Source organism: Peromyscus leucopus, chromosome 9 (genome assembly GCF_004664715.2).
Source record: "Peromyscus leucopus breed LL Stock chromosome 9, UCI_PerLeu_2.1, whole genome shotgun sequence".
Classification (NCBI taxonomy): Eukaryota; Metazoa; Chordata; class Mammalia; order Rodentia; family Cricetidae; genus Peromyscus; species Peromyscus leucopus.
The window spans coordinates 1,414,424-1,438,031 of NC_051070.1; the positions used below are offsets into that span (position 1 = coordinate 1,414,424).

The 23,608-nt window shown below is 43.0% G+C and overlaps 1 protein-coding gene across 3 annotated transcripts in view; it reads left to right on the top strand.

Annotated features, from left to right (window-relative positions):
* Window positions 1–23,608, top strand: part of Tmtc4 (transmembrane O-mannosyltransferase targeting cadherins 4) — a 69,986-nt gene that overhangs the window by 18,474 nt on the left and 27,904 nt on the right. For 2 of the 3 annotated variants that reach the window (XR_005092109.1, XM_028868285.2), the window contains exons 6-11: window positions 11,413–11,513; window positions 15,993–16,085; window positions 16,534–16,698; window positions 20,046–20,248; window positions 21,451–21,622; window positions 22,034–22,165. Coding sequence is in view for 2 of the 3 variants with exons in the window: in XM_028868285.2 (XP_028724118.1) it covers window positions 11,413–11,513; window positions 15,993–16,085; window positions 16,534–16,698; window positions 20,046–20,248; window positions 21,451–21,622; window positions 22,034–22,165 (866 nt within the window). In the remaining variant the exon portion in view is untranslated. The remainder of the gene's footprint in view (window positions 1–11,412; window positions 11,514–15,992; window positions 16,086–16,533; window positions 16,699–20,045; window positions 20,249–21,450; window positions 21,623–22,033; window positions 22,166–23,608) is intronic. The other variant, XM_028868290.2, reaches the window with a different exon arrangement.

Sequence of the window (23,608 nt, forward strand, 5' to 3'; positions counted from 1 at the left end):
ATGGATTTGAGTCATCAGACGTGCTTTTTGAAGAAAGTATTTATATTAAATACTAAGTATTAAATATTAAATATCAGTAGATTTAACATGTAGGATGCAGCATATAGAACCTCCCACTGCTTTTAAAGATTGCTCTTGTGAAGTCCTAGGGAAATCATCACAACACTAAAAAATCCTTCTAATGAGTGAAGTGATAAATTTGTTAGACTTTTGAATAGAGTGTTCTTTCAGATAGTGGAAAAAAAAAAAAAAAACTAAAGCTACTTTGTATTCCCTTCCTGGATTCTTTACTCTTCTATGTTCCAATTCATGAATTTGTGCATTAATATTTATATAGTATATGTATGTCTGTTTTCAAGTTCCTTTATAATCATAAAATTGTTTCTAAGGGCCATCCATACAAAAAGTAATTGGTTTATGAAGCCTTTGGGACTGAGTTTGGCTTGGTAGTGGATCATTTTCCTGGCTTAGGGAGGCCCCAGGTTCTGTTCCTAGTGCTGTAAAGGCAAAATGAATACACATGGAGTCTTTAGAAACGATGGTGAGGGTGAAGGTACTTCAGTGTGTGGTAGTTTTTCAGTTTATTCATACAATTTGATTCCTGGGAAGTCAGTGAAAAACTGTTAGCCATATACTTTTTTTTTTTGGTCCAGTGATGCTATTTTATCATTTATACTGCATTTATTTTAGCATGAGAAAGAGATTATTAGGTCTTAAGTTCATAAATATCTCCAGTAAAGTTAATTTGGACATGTTTCCTGCCTGTAGCTCAGTTAACAGTGGTGGCATGGGCTCATGTGGAATTCGCTAGGATTATGAGTGGATGTTGATTTGTTTGATGTTCCTGCAGCCGTGAGAAGACAAAACAATGGATGTGGGAGCCTTCACAGAAGCCCTCTGTCTACCTCTTGTCTGTAGTCACCTCATCTCTCTGGAATTCTGGTTACTGATTAACTTGAACTCGTTTTAAAATAGGAAAGAGTAGACCAAATGGAGCCCGTGGAGTCGCTCCACTTGGTCTCTGACACTTCGTGGTTACGTGGTCTTTGGGAAGTATGAAGTTGTGGTAGTTGGTAGTGCCTTGGTCCTGGAAGTTACTCTCAGCCTTGGACCTCTGCATCCTTTCTGCCCCCTAACTCTTCACTTGCCCTGGCATGTTTGAGTTGGAGATACCTTAGTTACAGCAGAGTCTAAAGTGGGTGGTTGAAATTGCCATCTCTAGAGTCTTCATCATTGTGAGTTAATTTCACTGCTGTTTGTCAGCGCTCCTGGTTTTTCTGTCTGCGGAAAGATGGAATTCTGCCTTGCATTTCCATGGCATGTCCAGGGGTTCCAAGTTGTCTGAGGGGGTCTTACATACACTGATTAGTTTCCTTGCAGGGAGGCCCTTCTCTCTCTTGAGCAGGGTCATAAGCCTGACCCCCACTGTAGTTACCTAAGGACTTTGTGTCCTGATGGGCACCTGCCTTGCTCCTCTGGACCAGGGCATAAACCAGCCACTCGGTCTCCCCTCACCCCTCCCATCCTGTCCCCTGTGTACCCCCAAGTGTTCCCTTGTCTCTTGGCAGAGGTGCCATGTCTCCAAGAACTTTCCTTGGAAAGTATTTGTGGTTTTCTTGACTTTCCAAACATGTCAAGAGTAGAATGTTCTGTTGGAGTAAGTACTAGCTCCTTGGAAACATCCTTAAGCACCATGTTGATGTTCAGCTTAGCATATATATTACCTAAGACTTATCTCTTCTCTTCTCTTCTCTTCTCTTCTCTTCTCTTCTCTTCTCTTCTCTTCTCTTCTCTTCTCTTCTCTTCTCTTCTCTTCTCTTCTCTCTCTCTCTCTCTCTCTCTCTCTCTCTCTCTCTCTCTCTCTCTCTCTTTTCGGTTTTTCTTTCGAGACAGGGTTTCTCTGTATAGCTTTGCGCCTTTCCTGGTTCTCACTCTGTAGATCAGGCTGGCCTTGAACTCACAAAGATCCCCCTGCCTCTACCTCCCAAGTGCTGGGATTAAAGGCATGCGCCACCACCACCCAGCTGCATGCAAGGTCCATAAACCTTCGCAGAGAAAGAACAGAAAGTTCCCTCTGCATGAAAGATGTTAGTGAAACGTGCTTGTGGTCTCTGATACTGTTCAGAAGTACCACAGGGATTCGTCAATTTAGATCATTCACCCCTCACCAATCAGTCACATTTTAAAAGCATTTCTTGTGCCAGCCCTGTGTCTAGTGCTGAGATTGCAAAACCTGAAAAGACAAAGTCCACACGGGCCATGGGGGAGCTACAGTCCCACATGTATTGTATGTGTATGTGTTGGGGACTGGCATCTTAAGGTGTGTTACTGTTGCTCATGTTGCGTTTGTTTAACTCTGAAGCTGTGTTACTGTGTCTGTGTAAAACACCTAATGGTCTAATGAAGAGCTGGCCGCTAGCAAGGCAGGACAAAGGATAGGCAGGGCTGGCAGGCAGAGTATATATAGAAGCAGGAAAATGGAATGAGAGATCTAGGAGCCAGAGGGAGGAGGACCCAGGGGGCAGCCACCCAGCTACAGCAAGCCATGGAGTAAGAGTAAGGTTTGCAGAAGTAAGAGGACAGAAAAAGCCCAGAGGGATAATTTAAGTTAAGGAAACCTGGTTAGAAACTAAGACAAGCAAAGGCTGGTGTTTGTAACTAATAATAAGCCTCCGTGAGTGAATTTATTTGGGAGCTGGGTGGAGGGCCCCCCAAAAGACCAAAAACCCTTAACAACATATATGTGTATACACACACACACATCATATTTAAGTATGTAAAAATACTTTTTTTCACATGTTCGACATTGTACCTAGGGACTTACATATGCCAGTCAAGTGTTCTACCACTGACTTACATCTCTAGCCCCAGTCCAGGATGTTCTGATTAAAATACAGCTTGTGTTATTTAGAATGGCCAAGGAGCTGAGTGTCCCCCTTCTCCACTCTTCCTCTTGAATCGGTCCTTCCTTTCTCTACCTCTCTGCATGTGCTCAAGAAAAGATACCTTGTCATGGCATTTGCGGAATAGATTGGAGTGGCCTTTGCACCACGAATACCTTTGACACCCTATCGGGTTTCCATCGGTCCAACAGAACACAGCTTTTCATATTAAGAGGCATTTGAGTGTCTATGTTTCCATGTGTCTTAAATCATCACGATTTTCTTTTCCCTAGCTTGTCAATTCAGATGAACATAGGCCAGGCAGTCGTTATGGCTTCCCGCCATACATAATGTTCTGCCTGTGTTTGTAAGTACAGCAGAGAATTAAAACTCTTTGTAGTAGGAGTGCAGTTTTTACTGGAATGAAAATAATCATGCTGTTTAATGTGGAGGCTTAATGTTTAAAGCAACCAGCTCAAAGACCTGGTCTTTGTACTTCGAGAATTTGAATATATAAAGTCAATAAAAAGGAGGTCCGGTTTTAGTTACATGTAAATTTGATATTTGAGAGAGGTTTTTACATTGGAACTGAGTTAATACTGTTTTACAAGAGAACAGAAATTAAGTGCTCTGAATTGACTTAACTAGTTAGAGGGCTCTCTGAGAGGCTGTGTAGCTCCTTTTTGGTAACCTCATTAGCTTTCTTTATAGGCGCAGTCTGTGTGATTATAAAGTCTAAACAGTCTTTAGGCCTCACGCCCTGGCATTTTCAGGGAATGGAGGGAAATCTGCTCACTGTCGTTTCCAGGGCTCTGCCTGGTTTTCTTTTTCTTTCTCGTGCTTTTATCGTATAAGCTCTTTTGGAACAGAATCTTTTTTTAAATGAAAATGTTCTTATAAAGGCATCAGACATTTACTTAAAAAAAAATCATTAAATCAGATGAGTTGAAGGTACATGGAATTTTTTTTTTTAATGCCCAAACTAAAAACGTGCTGTTCTCATGAGATGTTTTGTCAATACCAAAAGCTCCTTCAAAGCCCACTATTTCAGACTGGAGACGGGTAAGCCCTGTCAGCAAGCTTGCGAGAATGTTGAAACCAGTGCCTTTCTTGGACAGGTGCCTTCAACTAGGACTGGACGTCTCCCTCGCACTGGGAGGAGGCATCTTCCAGAGAGGGATGGTCTTGCTACATTGCTCTAACACACACTTTAAGTTCCCAGCTCAGCCAGATGCCAACGGGATCTCAGAGCTCATTTGCTTCTAATTCTTAAGCCTTTTTAACTCTGCTGCTGTCCTGTTGTAGTTCAGCCAGGAACCCAGAGTTTTCATTCCCTTTCATTTCATTTAAGATGTGTTTTTTTTTTTCTTTGACTTAGAAATCATGATGCTTAAAAAATAAGCGTGCCCAATTGGGTTACTCATACCCACCACCTTATACTCTGGAGGCAGAGGCAGGGGGATTGCAATTTTGAGGCCAGCCTAGACTACAGTATAAAAAAATTGCCATAAAAATAGTTAACTGTCTAACTGTGTCATATGGAAATATGGAAACCTGTTTTTAGGCCTGAGGTCATTGCCGGTGGACTGTCGAGAGTGGTGTTCTGTATGTATCTTTCTTCTCGGCCTTCATTTCCCTGGGTTCCTCCCTCGCTTGAATTTCTCCACATGGTCCCCTGTCTGAGGACAGCAAGTCCAACTCTCATTCTATGCATGGAAGCGGGCTTGGTTGGTTCCAGCACTTGGAACACGAGTCTGATGCTCATTGTGTAGCTCTGGCAGCTACAGAGTTGTGACCACCTGTCGTGGTGGCACGGTTCCCACACACACCATGATGTGCCAGTTTCGCTCGGCGGAGCTGCCAGGCAGAGGGTGGTGAAGAGGGCTAGCTTGTACAATGTGCTGCTTTTGCTGAAAGGAGAGCCTCCCTCTGGAAGGAGTGCCAAGTCGGAGGCACATGCTTCATTAAATTGGTCACATCTGTTGGCACTTGTGGGCGTTAGTGCTGACAAGTGTCTTTCCCCTCCACTCCTTCAGCATTTGCCTCCATTGACCTAAGGGACTGCATCATCTTGGATGATAGAGACATGGACTGAGGCAGGGAGGGCGTGATGGAGGCATGTCTCCTGTGTTCTGGATCTTAAGCTGTTGGTGTTGGTTATGCTGAGTAATTGTCCTGGAAAGAGATCTTCCTCGAGGTGAAAGATGGGATGGCCACAATTTGTCATGCTCTCCTGCAGTCTTCTGAGCTTAAAATCTAGCAGTCTGGACAGAATCGGGGCAGTGAACTCCAGCAAAAGTACTTGTATAGAGCTGTGTACAAGTTAGAATTACCTGTCTTAGGGAGACTATTTCTGCCCAAAGATATTCATAAGTGCAAATGTATTAGAAGCAACATTTGCTCCAAGGTTTATTTTTACTGTCTCTTACAGTTGCTTCTAAGTTTAAAATTAATCCATTTTCCTTATGCTTTTTATATTACATATTTTTTAAAAATTAAATGGCCTCTTACATGTTAGGGATACTTCTATCCTGAAGAGGTTTGAGGGCTAAATTAAAAATGAAAAGACTTGAGTTCTAACTGTATTTGTTTACACTGAGAAAATTACTAACTTTCTGGTGGTATTGCACAATTGCATATGAAATGTGGAGATATAAAAGACTAATAAACATGGAACTAAAAGAAACCGTTAACTCAGTATTATGTGCAAAGTGGCCCAGTGTTTCTGTCACTGTACTGAGATGTTCATACTTGGAATGAGAGTTGCTGGCATTGGTTGCCTGGTTAAAAACCACCACAAAAACATGAAGTCTAAATTCACCTAGGTTATGTTGCCTATTGGGCATGATTCGCAGTAGTTGCTTTGATAAACCAAGATTAAAAGTAAATCTTAATTTAGGGGAATTGCATGGATAAAACTACACTAAACGGGATTGTCCCAGAACTCAGAGCCAGTTTCCCAGTTTAAGTTTTTACCCACCCTTGGTGGATAAATAGAAGCATTTTGCTGATGTTGTGTAGGTTGGTTGACCTTGGTTTATAATGCACAGACATACTATGTGTTTGTAAAGAAAACCCCCTTGACTTAAATGATAAGATTTTAGAGATTTATTTATTATTTTGTGTACGGTCTGAGTGTATTATATGCCACATGTAGGCAGGCACCTGTGTGCAGAAGCCAGAGGGTGTGGGATCTTCTAGAACTGGAGTTACAAGTGGTTGTGAGATGTCTCATGTGGGTGCTGGAAATGAAACCTGGGTCCTCTGGAAGAGCAGCAAGTGTTCTTAACCATCTCTCCAGCCCCAGACAATAGGGTTTTAAAGATGAAGCTATCTGGTGTAGATTCTGGAAGACACCGTAACTAACACATGTGCATGCTTCGTCGTACGGCTCCAGGTAAAATACTGGTAACTCTGTAGCAAAGAATAGATGAGAAAAAGTTGGATTTAAATCAGCAGACTCATCTCATACTTTGCAAGATTTCAGAGGTATGACTGGAATACAGACATAGCACTGTGCAGGTCACCTCATTTGTGAGCTGAGACTCTGATCATGAGGTCTGTAGACACTGCCATGTAGTAGAAAGATAACAAGGGTCTCCTTGTCCTTTTCCGTTTCCTAGTGTCTAAGTTACAGAAAGAAACAAGTGGGCTGGAATGTAGCTTAATTGGTGGGGTGTTTGCATATCATGCTCGAAGCCCTGAGTCCAGTCCGAGCTCCCATGAACCAGACCTGTAATCTCAGCATTTGAGAGGTAGAAGGAAGAGGATCAGAAATTCAGGATCATTCCTACTACATAGTGAGTTTGAGGCCAGGCTGGGATATGAATCCTTGTCTCAAAATAAAAAAGTAATTAGATGAATTTTAGTGTATCAAAAATACAGTTTTATATAGAATCAGTATAAAATGTGAAATATTTTACATTATTTTTTCATACAGAGTCTTTGGAATCTCAGCTGGGACTAGATAAATTTCAAGTGCTTGTTAGCATTAATGTGTTGCTTCTAGATAGCAGCAAGTCTGGAGTGTGGCTCTCTGCAGGTAAAGCTGTCTCCAGGTTAATAACTGACCATTGAAGGGTTGCCTTTGATCCGAAATGGCCACTAATTTCAGAGTCAGCGCCCAATAGTAACTGGTTGCTGATGATGAAGAAACCTGAGCAGAGAAAGGGTGTCTTCACCGCATAGGTTTTTGCCCTGGGTGTGTTATGTCAGAAGCCAAAAGGAGGATGTGGTGAAGGAAGTGAGAGTGGGCGACATTTCAGCGCTTTCTGATGCCGCGATAAAGCATGACAAAAGCAAGCTGGAGAGGAAGGGGTTTATTTCAATTTACGCTTCCACATCACAGCCCCTCCTTGTAGGAAGCCAGGGCAGGAACTCAAGACAGGAACTGGAGGCAGGAGCTGAAGCAGAAACAGGGAAAGATGCTGCGAAGTGGCTTGTTCCCCTGTGTTCCTCAGCCTGCTTTTTATACGACCGTGATGATGACACTGTTTATAATGCGCCAACCCTCCCTCATTGGTCGTCAATCCAGACAATACACAGCAGACTTTCTTCAAGAAAGGAGAGGAGGCATTCTCTCAAGTAAGAGTTCCTGTTCCCAGATATGTCCTGTTTCTGCCAAACTAACAAAAACCATCCAGCACAGGGCATGAGAGGCATAGTACAATTGTGAAGTGACCCTAGGGGACAAACTTGATAAAGCCACAGGCTATGTTTTCTGTCTTGTTTTTATACATTCCGTTAAGTCTATGTTAGCCATCCATGAAGATGTCTGTTTTGAATTCTAGACTAGATAAATGGGTCATGAGTCCTTCAATTTTACAACCACATAGACTTTAGCTTTGTGCTAACAGGGTGCCTTCAAGAGTCATCCTTTGCATGTTTTAAAGGGGGAACTGGGACTTTGTTTCCTATTACATCCCATTGGGGGAAAATTCCTCATGTTGTATTTAAGTAAAACATGAAGTAATTCCATTTTTCTAGGAAGATATGTAAAATGATTTGGGGATGTGCTTTTAAAATTATGAATTTGGGAAATCATTATGTTTTGGTGAGAAGTATGAGGTGAGAGTGATTTATAAATCAAATCCATAAAAATATAAATAAAACAGAATTGGTGGTGAAGGGCAAAGCTCCACAGTTTCAGGATGGCTATACTGACTATATAAGGTCACTGAGACACGTAGACTTCAGGTCTGGCTAATCTCACTGTATAATGTTTTTTATTTGCAAGTTCTTTACAAGAAGTTTTAATAATTAAAAAAAAAAAATCAAGTCCAGATCACATGTTGAGGTAGAACAGAAAGTGTGTTGGCAGTTATAACCGTATAGAACAGTTAGGCTTAGAGTTTAGTGGACATAATTACGATGGAATAAGGCTGGACTGCAGCACCTCATGCTGGGTCTGGAACATGCAAAGCCTCCCATCGGAATCCTGCTTACTATGGTAGCTTTTGGTAATGGTGGTGGCTCTAATTGTGATCTTTTGGTATTACATGCAGATAAGTCATTTTTGTAAGTAAAGCCATCCTTCATTTGTTTGGTAGAATTCGATAAATGTGTAATGGCTCTTACTGGAGAAACAGTGAGACTTCCAGGCCTTCAGCCACCTTAACAGCCTGGGGCTTAAGCCATGAAATTCAGAAAGGCAAGCTTATGCTCAGCATAAAGAATTATATTCCTAATGGACCAGAACTTAAATGAAATGGGCTGTGTTATGAGATGCTCACGCCTGTGCTGAAGTTACTCAAGTCTAGGCCAGGTGGCCCCCTGCTGGAAGCATCCTGGAAAGGATTCTCCTTCATCCACTTAGAGTCAATCAATCGGGTACTGCTGCTGTCTGGTCACCACAGTCCTCCGTGGCTCTTAGCCAGGCAGGGTGCTGGCAGTGTAGCTTGCTGCCATGGTGATGTTGGGGGTCTATAGTGTCCAATAGACCTGTTAAATAGAAGCATGTTAAAAAAGCTTGCTAGTTCCCATCCTTAGGATTCCTGACTCAGTAGACCTGAATGGGTAGTAACTCTGCATTTTTAGCAATATCTAAGCTCAGGCTCAGGCCCTCAACCTGAGTAGCACTGGCTTAGGCCAGTGGTTTCCCAATAGGCATGGGTCCGCCCAACAAGGTCATTTAGCAGTATCTGCAACACAGTTGGTTAGAGATGCTTCTGCTATCTAATGAGTAGACATGCACCTAAATTTCCTGTGATATGTAGCATTGCCCCCACAGCAAAGCATCGCCCAACCAAATGTCTAATCTTGAGAAATTCTCATGTGGGGCAATAAGAGGAAATCCAGTCTCTGTGATATACTGAAGAATGTCCTGATGGATTGTGGGTTATGATTATGCAGTTTATAGGCCATGGCTCCTCCTAACTTAATCTGGGGTGTCAGTTAGGGACACCCATCTACAGGCAATCAGGCAGGCAGGCCACTTGCTGTTGTAACTGCAGTAAAGCAAGTGAATTGGAAGGGAGGCTGCCTGGGAGAGTGAAGATGTGGATTCACAGCTTAAGTGACATTTGACAGCTTCCTAAGAAGGGCAGGATTTTGCCAGGGGCATACTAGCCCAGGGGAATGGGGCAGGCGAAGCAATATGGGAATCTGTTGAGTTGGCTACTATGCCTGGGATTGAATATAGACCAGGGAAGCTAGAGGGGTGCCAGGTGGTCACAGTAGCGAGGCCACTAATGAAAGCCACACTCAAAAGGGTTACCCTTAGCCTGAAGGCAACAGCAGGTGTCAGTCCTGGCAGAAAATGGTGCTGCTCATGCTTTTGTGAGCTTCCAAGGGGTTCAGCTAGCTACAGGATTCATCACCTTGAAAGGTATCTTAGCCCACACACAGAGGGCATGAGGTTGAGATCACCTCTGGTGCACTCCAGGTCCCAGTGATTATTGGCAGGACACAAAAGACTTCCATCATTGGGCTTTGCCAGTCAGTCCTTAATAAATCACAAGATTTATATCCAGTCAGTGTTTGCACGCGCATGTGTGTGTGCACGCACACACACATATACAAACACACAAGCATGTATTGCTGGCTTCTGGAGTGAGCAGTTTGTGAGAACCGTGGTGTACCTTAGAAACTCCACTGCATGCTTCACACATTTTATGCCCGGATGACTCACCAGCCACTCCCCTTGACTGTTTCGTCAAAGCCCCACAGAAGTTCCGTCACTCTGACCTCAGGAAGTTGCGGTGGTTTGCATGCAGCATTTATCAGCTGCCCCTGTGGTTCCCACACTAGATCTGACCTCAGGAAGTTGCGGTGGTTTGCATGCAGCATTTATCAGCTACCCCTGTGAGTTTTTTTTTTTAAGTGAGATCAAGTGAGTTTTTTTTTTTAAGTGTTTAGTGTTTGATCTGGTTTTTGTATGTACATACAGTTAAGAACTTGGTTCTACAGTGGAAAGTGAGACTTCCTTCCCTACTCCATTTTTTCTTCACTTACTAAATTACTACAGTCAGTTTCTTATGTATTTCTAGAGGTGTGTTTTGCTTCCGTGTGATTTATAACATAGTGGCAAATTATTCCACTATAGGTTTTCCCTCTCATTTCCTAAGGTAGGTTCATTACCCCATCTTATAGATGAGGGGAGTAAATGGAAGTAACCTGTTAGATGCTGTGTGATAGTAATGAATGGCAGAGCACAGTCCTTGTGGTAGTACCCAGACACGCTTGTGATTGGCTCTCCCAAGAAGATGCAGTGTTTGTTCACTATGATGAGGGACCTAGGGCTTCAGAGAGTGGGCAGGGGTGAGACCTGCCTGTGACACTGTCTCCTTCCAGCTGTTCAGCTGTGGCCACTAGATTGTATTTTCTGATGACCACAGACAGCAATGGGTGTCTACCTGCCTCCTCAGAAAGCAACTTGGTGGCCACTGGCTGCCACCCCTGACCTCCAGGTTTCTCGTCAGTTTACATGTTGAGTGTTCTTTGGACTTGTTCTTGAATGCTAAGCCCCCAAACAGATCCATGGCCTTTACTGGTCCAGAGTGCTAGGAAAACAAGCCGTCCATCAGTAGCCATGCACCCTTCGGTGACGGAATCAGAGCCATTGCGCACAGAGAGGAGCAGAGCCCAGTCCTCATCACTGGCATAGGAGACTGGGAGGTGTGTGGGCAGGCCGAGCTCCTTTTTGTGATAGCCGTGGAGACCGCTGGAGTCATTCTGCAGTCAGGCGGATAGCTTGCAGTGTCAGAGTTCTCAGTGCCACTTGTTAGAATGCTCCTGTAGTGCTGAGCAAGTAGGGAAGAAGAAACTTGCTCTATGGAGGCTCTGGATTGTGGCATTTTTGCAGCCAGAGCTTACTTACAATGCTTCTCAATGCCTTAGGATGGGACATGTGTCCTATTTAGAGAGTGTTGTCCAATCAGAGTGCAGAAATGCACGTTGGCTCACCGTGGGACCAAACTCAGGCTAGTGACTCTGTGAAGTGCATGCTTAGAATTTTACATGCTTGGAATTTTGGTGCTGACAAAACGGAACATATTATTACGTGACTTATGTGTTTGTCTGTTATTGGCAGGTAACAAGGAGGGAACACATTCTTCCACCTTGTGGGTATTGCTGAGTATCTTTCTGGGAGCAGTGGCTATGCTGTGCAAAGAGCAAGGAATCACTGTGCTGGTAAGAGTTCAGACAGAGCCTGTCTTTTGTACACATCCATTCCCTCCAAGAGAGACACTGGGCCAGTCCACTCCTGTGGCCTCCTCTGCTTCTGTATGGCATCGACAGCCTGAGGTTTTAGCCTTTTCTGTACTAACAGTCTTGGCTGCCACAATGCCAGCATTTCAGATGCGGAATTGACTGGTTCTTCTGACTGTGACTAGTGAATGGTGGGAATTGATCTGTGGGAAGTTCTTAGGGAAGGGGTTTAGTTCCTTCTTGAAGAGTGGTCCCTTATAAAAAGATAAAAGAATGGTTTGAGTTTCCTGGGACACTCTCATACTTAGCAATCCTGTATACAAGGAACTTTGCGAGCCATGAAGACCTTATAGGCATCCACACCCTTGGCTCTTCTCCTCACCCAAAAGTGAGACTTGAGTCAACGCTTGAGACACCTTGACCTGATTGAGCCCAGTTCAGGGCTTGTTTTGCTTTTGTGGTTCCAGCAAACAAACCCATACCTTGTGCCAGCTGGGCAAACACTGCACCACTAAACTGAATCCTCAGTCCCGGCTTCTTTAACATTGTGCATTCACAGCCCATTTCCACCAGGGGTATTTTTACACAACCCCAGGTATATAATATAGGTATATAAGATAAGCTTACAAATCAGACATTTACTAGTAACAAATCATAAACTTATTTTAAAGCAATTCTTTGGTATATTACAATATTACCATCTATTAAGCAGGGTATATTTGCATGCTGTGAGGTGGATATATTGGTCTAACAAAATCCAATCTAACGAAACACTAATTTGATGCTTTAATGCTTTTGAATGATGATAGCAAAAGATTAAAAGTGTTTATTTTCCATCATTAAACCATTATGTTTCTGTAAGAGCAGAGAACCTGGTATGTAAAGAGACTATAATTCATGGCATGAAGTAGTGCAGAATCTGAGCCATGGTATTTTGGGCATTGTGTGGTGTGATGGAGTACACAGAGTGTAGAGTGCATTTTGTGTGTTCAGAACCCAGGCTTCAGTGAAGTTGCACAATGGGCCCTGGGCGGGGGCTCCACAAACACATTGGATTCATTATGTGTTTTGATTTTGATTTAATTTTTTGGTTATTATGTATTCAGAAACTTTTTGATGTTGCCAGGTTTTTTGTGGTTAATTATATGGCCTCACATGGGATCATGACCCACAGTTTAAGGAGCTTTGGCCTAGTTAGTCTAGTATTTAAAGAGGTGTGTAGAGCGAGTGAGATGGCTCAGCAGGTCAAGGTGACTGCTGCCAAGCCTGATGATCTGAGTTTGATCCTTGGGACCCACATGGTGGGAGGAGAGGACTGACTTTTACAAGTTGTCCTCTAACCTACACCCACCCACCATGGACTACATGCCCATCCACCCCAAATAAATTTCTTAGAGGGCTCCTTCCATGCAGACTCGTTACACATTTACAGTTCTGAGAACTGAAGTTTCTGTGGGTGTATTTAGTACATGTATCATCTTCACTCTTTTTAAATTGTGAGATACATTCTGTTTAGTAAAATATAAGAAAAGCCACATTCATAGAGCAAATTCTCAGAGAGAAAAGCAGTCATTAAATGACACCTCATGTGGATGCTAGTGAGCTAAGTGTTGAATGTGTTATTCTGTCTAGCCTCAACTGCCAACACTAAAGCAGGCAGGACAGGGCTCCCTACGCTGGTGGACACACACTTCTAGATCTCATATGAGTAGAAGCTGGGATCAAGTCTGAGGAACAGAGACACATTAAAAAGCCCACTTCCCTCCTCCTCCCATATAGCCTTTCTTGGCCTTGTATCATTACAAGAAAGCTTAGAAACCAAGGATATGAGCCAAGAAATGAAACGTAAAATGTGGTACTTGAGTGATCGCACAGGAATAGGTTGGGAGAGAAAGAACAGTCAGAATATGAGGCTTGTTACAAGTCAAAGCAAAGATTAGTGGTTTTATCGAGCTCTGTCTATAAGACAGAGGTTAGCAAGCAAGGATGTGATGAAGAATTACTGTGTAAAGATACCTAAGTCTCGAGCTAGAGATGGCGCAGTGATTAAAAGCACTTCTTACAGAAGATTAGGGTTCAGCTCCCAGCACCTATGCCTGGAACCTCACAACTGCTTGCTTTAGTTCCAAGGGAACTTCTGAGGGCACCAAGCATGAGTGTGGTACATTTACACACGTAGGCAAATACTTATATACATAAAATAAATAAGTTGTGTGGTTTTATTTTTTTATTTATTTATTTTGGTTTGGAGTTTTTTGGGGGGAGGGTTGGTTTGGTTTGGGTTTTTTGAGACAGGGTTTCTCTGTGTAGCCCTGGCTGTCCTGGAACTCGCTCTGTAGACCAAGCTAGCCTTGAACTCAGAGATTGTAAGTGCTGGAATTGAAGGCGTGCACCACCACCGCCCAGCAGTTTTGTTTTGGTTTGGTTTTTTAAAGATGCATAAGTCTCCTGAGTTAGTTTTTTATTTAATGTTTACTTTAGAAACTAGCCATAGTGACTCAAACCTGTCATCCCAGTTCTCAGTGGGATGATTGCCGGTCTGGAGCTAGCCTAGGCTGCATAGTAAGTTCCAAATCAGCCTGGGCTATAGCATGAGTTCCAGCCTTCAATTATTTTTCTTAACCTTGTCTCTGTGGGTATTTTAATAAGCCAGCTGATTCTTGTGGCAGGGGAGTCCTGTGCATTGGAAGTCATTTAGCAGCAACCCTACCTGTAGGCAGTAGAAGCCAATAAGAATCCCTTAGTTGTCCTAAAAATGCCTGTGGAGGTTGCTAGGCACTCCTGTGACAGAGACATCCTAGTGGAGACTGCTGCTCTGAAACCTGATACTAATATCAAGTGTGCTTGAGGACTAGTGGTATCCACAGCAACAGCAGCATCCCAGAGCTGGCTAGTTCAGGGTCTCTGCCCCCTCCTCAGACCTGCTGAGTAGGAATCCCATTTAGCTAGGTCTGCAGGTTACTCCAGAATTTATTAACACATTAGAAGCGCTGAAGATGAGGTTGGATTTAAATAGACTCTGAGCATTTTGACGCTGCCTCTAACTTGGACAGGGAAGCAAGTACCAACCTTGTGTTTGGCTCAGCCCTCCTGATCACACGATTCTGTTACCCTTCAGTGGCAGCCCCACAGCTCCAGGCGGAGGAGTAAACAGTGTGAGAAGGTAGTAGCAGCAGACAGGGAGTTCCCGTCTTCTGGAAAACAGTTTACAGTCAAGCAGAGATGGTCTTCCGTGACCCATGATGATCGCGTGTCACATGAGTGAATAGAATCAGTATTCTTTGAGATGTTTAACCCGGCAGTGGCCTGAGGATTGGATAATTAGTGGCTCCCAGCATTTGTGGGAGAGGGTTCAGCAGCAGTGCCATCCTTGCTCTGAAAACCACAAATTACCACTGGCTTTGATGATCCCTGATCTTCTTTGCCACAAAACCCCATATTAAAAAGAGCCCAGTCACGCAAGGGCAGCTTTCACCAGACACACTGGATATTCCGACCCCAGTAGGCGGATTGGGGAGTGGATTCCAGTAGATGATACGGCCTTCTGAAGTCATCCACAGAGTAAACACTAGATCCAAGGCGTAAGTGTACTTTGAATGGCTGTCAAAGCAGCCTGACCATCATGGTGTCGTGGGAGCCGTTAGAGTAGGCAGAGCCATGGGAGCCACCCAGTGGTTTCACACAAGTCGTTCGTTGTTCACCTAACAACAGTGAGCAGTTCTACACGGTATCTAAGGAGGCTTGCATTAGCATCACTTATGTGCAGTGTCCAGAGTCGCTTTAGCAGCTGTGCCACAGCCAGAAGGAAGGGGACACAGAGAAGAGAGAGTCCAGCTTTTAAACTAAAGCTGCAGAGGAGTGGTTCCCTCCTTCCAGTGCTCCATATGCCGCCCACGTGACCTGACCTGTCCTTGGATTCTCTTCTCCGTAGGGCAGACTTGGGGATGGGATCCAGCCCTGTGCCCAGGGAACAGAAAACACGAGTGGACAGTTAGAGCTCTCCTTCAGAGAGTGATATGTGTCTGCCCGGTTCATCAGGCCTTGGTCAGCCAGTTGGAGTTTATGTACAAGGCTGGGTTGGTGAGATTGATGGTTGATGTTCTCTGTTAATGCTTAGTTATTGCCCAGATAGCTGACCCCTCTTTCAGTTATAGACAAGGAGGGAAGGAACAAAGACAGGAACTTCTCACAGGAGGCCCCAAGTTTCAGCTATCCTGAATATTACAGTGCTCCTACATGTAGGCCATGGGATCATTACTGCCAGGGACTCGCTAGATTATCACTGGTGGAGTTCACACTGTGGGTTAGGTTCATCCAAACATGTGGCTGTTCTTAAATACCTGGGAGTTTGTCCATGGTCATCCTCACATTTCTTGTCTGGGTTAAATAATGAAAATGTGACTATAATTTCAGTCCCATCGGAGCCAGGCTCTCTGGACTAACTGAGACTTCGATTCTTAGGGCTTGAATGCTGTGTTCGATATCCTGGTGATAGGCAAATTCAACATTCTGGAAACTGTCCAGAAGGTACTACATAAGGACAAGTCATTAGAGGTGAGTTACATGCTTTCACCCTGAGCCCAGACGTGGAAAACGTCAAGTACCAGCCGATTTAAAATGCTGGTTTCCAAGTATTTCTTATGGTTTGAATTCTAAAGTAGGCAGCTTTTTAATGCACTGTGTCAAATGGTTTAGGTAGAATAATCATACTTGGGGTTGGCATGTTTATTTATTTTGAATACTGGGGATTAAACTCAGGGCCTCCATCATTCTAGGTAAATGCCCTATGATTAACCTATGTCTCCAGCCCTTTTTTCTACTTTTTATTTTGAGCCAGTCTTACTAAGTTGCCTAGGCTGGACTTGAACTCTGAATAGCCTCCAGGCAGACCATATGGCCCAAGGTGTCCACACTCCTGTCTCAGCCTCCTAAATACTTGGGATTACATGCTATGCTTTAGTTGAAAGTCTTCAACAACAGGAACTTCGTGGTGTCCTTTCAGAACATTGGTGCACTCAGGAATGGAGGCCTCCTCTTCCGAATGACCCTGCTTACCTTTGGAGGCACTGGCATGCTCTATGTACGCTGGAAAATCATGGGCACAGGTCCACCGGCATTTACTGAGGTGGACAATCCAGCCTCCTTTGCAGACAGCATGTTGGTCAGGGTAAGTATTGATTCTTTTCAATTATTTTCTTTGCCCATCATCTGTAGACCAGTGGTTCTCAACCCCTGTGGGGGTGACTTTAGATGAAACCAACCGTCATATTAAATAAGAAACACAGAACCAATGTAAAAGAGAAAGCCGAGAGGTCAGAGCTCAGAGCTAAAAATCTCACCCTTCCTCCTGCGGTGGTCCTAGCTCTCTGAAAGAGAGCTACTTCCTGTGTGTATGTCTTTTCATAGTCTTTTTATTCTGCCTTCTCATTGGTTGTAAACCCAAACACATGACTGCCTCATCACTGCCTGTATGTACAGCCCCCCAGGTCTTAAAGGCATGTGTCTCCAATGCTGGCTGTATCCCTGAACACACAGAGATCTATGGGATTAAAGGTGTGCACCACCACCGCCACGCTCTTTCTATGGCTCTAATAGCTCTGACCCCCGGGCAACTTTATTTATTAACATACAATTAAAATCACATTTCAGTACAATTAGAATACCACCACATTTCCCCTTTTCTATTTTAATAAAAAGAAAAAAAAAAGCAAAAGGTTATAACTAACATAAGAAAAACTATATACAAAAGTACAATAACTATATACAATATATACAAGTAATAAATACCTAAACAATGTTTAGTCCATTTGTATTTGACAAATCAGAGAAAATAATTCCATTATCTATCCTATTTTGGTAAATCCAAAATGTATCTAATTCACTTTCTATCCTAATTAATCTTCAACTATAACTAACTAATCTTCAACTCCCTCAGAGACCCAAGAAGGAAATAATATTAGCTAACAAAAATAAAAACAGGAAGTGCATGCAAGCAACTTCCAAAAAATTTGTGAGTTGACAGAAACAGCCAGCTGCCTGGACAGTCACCTGAGGTTTCTCCTCAGTGCTGGGGCATCATCTTCAGCCTTTAGCGTATCTGACAGACTCATTTGTGAAGTAGGATGTACACAAGGTCAACAGTTCAACCTCACATTGGGTGAGAGCAGTCCATGTACCAGAAACATCCGAATTCCACTAGTGTCCTGTCATGATTCAGGATTTTAAATTCTGGAAATTGTTGATGGTTTTTGAATTCAGCTATCCATTCTTCTTGGCTGTGTATATATGGCTTCATCTCAGCATCCCCTTCTTCTCCACATCCCTCTATTAAATGCCAGTCTACTATCGAGAGGCATGAGCTTTTAGCTGCTGTTCCATTGCACAACAGAAGCCATCGGCCCTCTGCCTGTTAAGCTGCCCTCGAAGAAAAGGGCACTGTACCTTTTCCGTATTGCGAAGGCCACTTCAGGGATGGGGCCATATTGTCCTGGCCTCAGAAGATGCCTTTTGATAAAGCCATAACCACACTTGTTTTGGCAAGAATCAGTAGTCCTTTGTTTCGTGTTCTGTCTGTCCATTTTGTCCTGTTGATTTGAGGATACTTTGTTGTCCAGTGGCTAACTTTTGCCACAATGAAAGTTGACTCCATATGCAGTTTCTTCAATGCCCATATTTTCTCTGAAGTAGATTTGTACTGCCAGGAGCCGACATGTCTCAAAAAAGAAAAATTTCTAAGTTATTAAAACATTTTAAATGCCATATTCTGTAGATCTCTGAAGAGTTTGAAGATGACCTGTCTAAAACATCTCTGCTCAATTTTTAAAACATATCTAATATGACTACAAGTTCTATTGTAATGTCTAACTACTAACTTTCATTTCTTTATATCCTAATATTTGGTAATAATAACATTCAAGGATCAGAAAATTGCATTACATTGTTAAATGAATGGTATAAATACAATTAGAAATATACATATAGCATTTTCTAACAATATCAATTTCAAATTTGTATACAATATAAAACAATCCAATCCAATGTAAAGTATTTAAAACTAGTAATTGTCTTTTTCTTTTCTTTCTTTCTTTTTTTTTAAACAAGAACCTTAAATCTAATCTCCTTTGCTTAGCCTTTTTCCTAACCCTTGACAACAACTTGTAACCAACCCCCCTAAATACTGAAAATTATCCCAGACCCAAAACCCATTAAAAAGACCAAAAAACCACCTGCCCCACAGGTGACCACCCCTTTCACAGGGGTCACATATCAGATATCCTGCACATCAGATATTTACATTATGATTCATAACAGTAGCAAAATTACAGTTATGAAGCAGCAATGAAAATAATTTTATGGTTGGGGATCACCACAACATGAGGAACTGTGTTAACGGTTTCAGTGTTAGGAAGATTGAGTACCACTGCCATTAGATCCTTCATCCTTCCCCATCTTCATCTCCGCCCACCACCACATTCCCATGTCCCTAACAAATGGATACATCCTGTTTTACTGTTATCAAGATAAAGCCAACTTTTTATTATGCTGTTGGGAAGGATATGTATTGGGTCTTTATATAGTTATCTCCTGGTGTCCATGGGGAATTAGTTTCAAGAGCCCCCCATAATTCCAAAAACCAGGGGTGCTGGAGTCTCTTTAATAAGGTAAGAGTGCTTGCATATAACCTCAACTCATCTCCCTATGCTCAGAACTCCCCAGCTTCTACACTGTAGCTGACACAATGCCTGGTCTCTGTTCTTGCATGATTCAGTGAAGCCCTCACTGCTCAGCAGATTTAGCCTTTGGACTTTGGAACTTTCTGAAAATGTTTTCTTCCAAATATTTTCAATCTGTGGTTAAATTCTGGGTTTGTGGAATCTGGGGATTCAGGCACACAGAGAAGAGAGGACCAGCCATGATTCCTTTCGTGAAAAGAAGGAGAAGCAGCCCTCCTTTGATGGTGCCCACCTTACTAACGTGCTTTCTGACCCCATTTCTGTGCTGCAGGGAAACTGGCATGACTGAGTCAGGACAAAACGTAACCGCACAGCGGCATTACAGGAGCCTGACAGTATCAAGATTATTCACTTAGGTTCGCCTGTTTTTCTAAAGATCTCAAGCCAGATTCCTAGCTGTGCACTTTACAGAGAGAAATCAAGAGACTACTCAGGGCTGAGCTCCATTTTTAAATTGTTGGGTGCGCTGTTGACACCAGGGCCTGACCATGTCAGAGGCATTAGGTAATACTGTGTAAATGAGCCATAGCCTGGCCAGAAATACAACACCTGCACTGCCTGGCCCAGCGGCTTGGCTGTATTTTTAAAGTATTAAAATCTGTATGCATTTAATAAATTACAGATTACAGTCCTCTACTCAGAATACAAATGGCCAGTATTTCATTTTACACAACTGCTTCCTGGAACAGGAGCTTATGCATACCTCGGAAGTGAGGTTAGAATAGATGTGTTCTTTCAAGTTCAGCGTCAAGTAAGTGTTTGTTTTCCTTTTGATTGACAGGCCATAAACTATAATTACTACTATTCATTGAATGCCTGGCTGCTGCTGTGTCCCTGGTGGCTGTGTTTTGATTGGTCAATGGGCTGCATCCCCCTCATTAAGTCAGTTGGTGACTGTAGGGTAATTGCTCTGGCGGCACTTTGGCTCTGCCTAATTGGCCTGATATTCCAAGCTCTGTGCTCTGAAGATAGCTGCAAGAGAAGGTAAGAGGCAGCATGGAATTTTAACTTCTACCCAGAAGCATTTTGCTAAGTCCAGTGCCCATCACTTTGAATAGCTCTGTGCAGAGGATATCTAAGGACATTTGTTCTGAATATATGGCTACAAGGTGGGAATAATGACTGGTTTCAACTAGTAGGGAAGGAAGTTGGAGGAGCAGCAGACTGACGGCTATGTGCACACACCCACCCCCCCCCAAGTAGCACTTGGAGATCTCGCTGTAGGAGGTAAAGTGTAATTTCTGGTCAGAACAGAGAGTGTAATTGACGTGTGTTGGGTCCATTATTTCACAGTTCTTCTTCAAAGAAGCCCTTGCAAATTCTGTGCTGATCCTTTCTGTTGTCGGGCACAAAATAAGTTGAAGCCCCAAAGAGATATTAGACTTTTTCAACAGATAAAAAGGTCTTTTGCAAAGGGTTATTGAGGAAATAATTGGAGAAAACAAACATGTTCCATGAAAATGAAAACTGTTTAAGGTGATTTCCACAAAGCCTAAGTGCACATGATATTAAATGAGTAATTTCTCAAAATAAATGAATGTTTTCTGCTTGTGTGTGTTCTTAAATAGGTTGATTCTAAAGAGCAATAAACTTTAGTCCCAATTGGTTCATTTATACATGTGAAATAGAATTTAAAACAAAATACTGTAAAGCACAGGGTCCCAGAAGAAGCCACCAAATGTGACCTCATTTCTTCATTTCACCTTTGCATGTGAGACAGAGAGACACAGTCTCTCCATAAGCATGGTCTGCAGATGCTAGATACGTTTCACAGATACTGTGTTTGTGCTTCACTGGTTGTGACATAGTAACAAAAAAATGATAATTATTTCTTTCAAATTTTACAAAGTTTAATCTATTTCTGTATTGTTCTGGTTGGTGGGGCAGGGAGTCATATTAAAAACTACATGGATGTATTGGGGACCAAGGAATAGATTAAATGTAATCTTTCTGACTTACTGATACAAGTGTATGAATTGGGTGTTTCTCCCATGTACTGGCTCCTGAGTGCCTCGCTCTCTGCTGTCCGCTAACTCCCTCGACTGATGTCCTTTTCCTTGCTAATGTCTTTTCTAAACTGATGGCAAGAAACAAAGAACAGTCTTTATTGTTGCTTATGTCTTGTAAGGAGCTTTTCTTGAAAAGTCTAAAACTAGCCGTTTATCTAAACACTTTTCATCTTCCAGAATCCTTACTCTGGGTCTGGGATTTCTTGTGATTCCCTTCCTTCCTGCAAGCAACTTGTTTTTCCGAGTGGGCTTCGTGGTCGCAGAGCGTGTCCTCTACCTCCCCAGCGCTGGGTACTGCATGCTGCTAACCTTTGGATTTGGAGTCCTAAGCAGACACACTAAGAAAAAGGTACCATGGGGCTGGGGTGATGATTCTGTGGGTAAGGAGCTCGAACCACAGCACTAATGTAAAATGCCTGGCATGGCTTTGCATGCCTGTAACCCCAAGCTTGAGAGCTCTAAGCCAGGCAGATCCTGGGAACTCACTGTCCAGCCAGCCTAGCAGAAATAGCCAGCTTCGGGTTCAGTGAGTAACCCCATCTTGAGGAAGTAAGGTGAAGAGTGATGAAGGAAGACACTTGATATCCCCTTGTGGCCTCTACACGGGCACAGGTGGATGCTCATACCTGTGTACCCATGTGTATGCACCACACATATGTATACACCAAAAAGAAAAGAAAAATATACCGACCCAGAATGCTGCCACCATTACCATAACCACCACATGTTGCTTACTGTGACATCTGCCAACTCTATTCAGAAACCAGTTGCCGCTGTTATCCTGGGCATTCTACTCATCAATGCACTGAGATGTGTGATTCGCAGTGGCGAGTGGCGGAGCGAAGACCGGCTCTTTCGAAGTGCCCTGTCTGTGTGTCCCCTCAATGCTAAGGTACCTTGCCCACTAGATTCCTTCTCAGAACACTTCCCTGGAAGATGTAAGTCCTCCAGCAGAGTAAGAACATTTACCATGGAGCAGTCAATAGTGTTAACTAACCATCATCAGATACTTGGGGTTTTTTTTGTTTTTGTTTTTGTTCTTTTTTTAGTGAACTTGTTATGATTGCTTATATTTAGGTAAGAGAAATTATTATATTCAAAAGAAATCATTAAAACCAAGCAGTATCAATAGACAGATTTAAAGTTGTGCCCACCCTCCAGTTCCTATTGTCTCCTCACTTTGAAGAGATTGGGAGTGGGGGGGGGTGTCTCATCTCCAGGCTAGGGCTGCATACAGCTCCTATGCTAATCTTTCAGAGCACACCTTTCAGAATCCACACTCCGGTGATAGGAGCTGGCCTCCCTCTAGCTACAATATGAAGATGGCCATACCTGTGAATAGGCTTGGAAGTTTAAAATAGATGGCTGCACACCGGTGCCTGTGCATGTCACCCTGAGTTCTCTGCTTGGTGAGGCCTCCTGCCGGATTAGATAAGCATGGATGTATGTGCTTTTAAAATTGGCAGTGTTTGTGTTGGAGAGATCTAGAGGGGATTTATCTCACTTGTATTTTTGGTTAAATCTAAGCTTTTTACTTACCCAGCTGTGCAAACTCTGTGTTCTTTTTTGTAAGGAATAATGCCTGCCTGCTAGGTTTCTTGTGGAGTGAATGATGACACCTTAACACAGTGGTCAGCACATAGTAGGTGCTCTGAAAATGTTAGCATTTGAGATTTCATGTTCGTTTGGCTTCACTGAACACTGAGAATTCCATTTGCTGAAGTTGGGCCAAGACTCTAGGGTAGAAGTCTCCTGTTAGTATACAGATTATTGTGTCATACTGATAGCTACCCTAGCTCGTTTGATTGGAATTGCCTAGAGTGTGTGAATGGATCCTGAATGGGGGAGTGTAGACAAATTGCTAAACGGTCTTATAAATGAAATACGCAGAAGCAGCTATTGGGGTGAATGTTGAAAGATCAGAGAAGCAGAACAAGCCACAGCTAACCTCACTTCACCAACTCTCAAACTGGAAGCCTCTGAGTCTTTATCCGAAATGGATTTCAGCTGAACTGCTGCTAAAAGCCTCAAAGCTTAAAGGGCCTTAGTTCCTGGTTTTCGTGACTTATATACCTTTCTGCTTCCTGCTATCACTTCCTGGGATTAAAGGTGTGAGTCACCATGCCTGGCTGTTTCCAGTGCGGCCTTGAACTCACAGAGATCCAGATGGAACTCTGCCTCCCAAGAGATAGGATTAAAGGTGTGTGTGCACCATTTTCTAGCCTCTATGTCTAATCTAGTGGCTGTTCTGTTCTCTGACCCTCAGATAAGTTTATTAGGATACACAATATATCAACCACAAGGGAGTTTTCTCAAGTTCTCAGTTCTACATTCT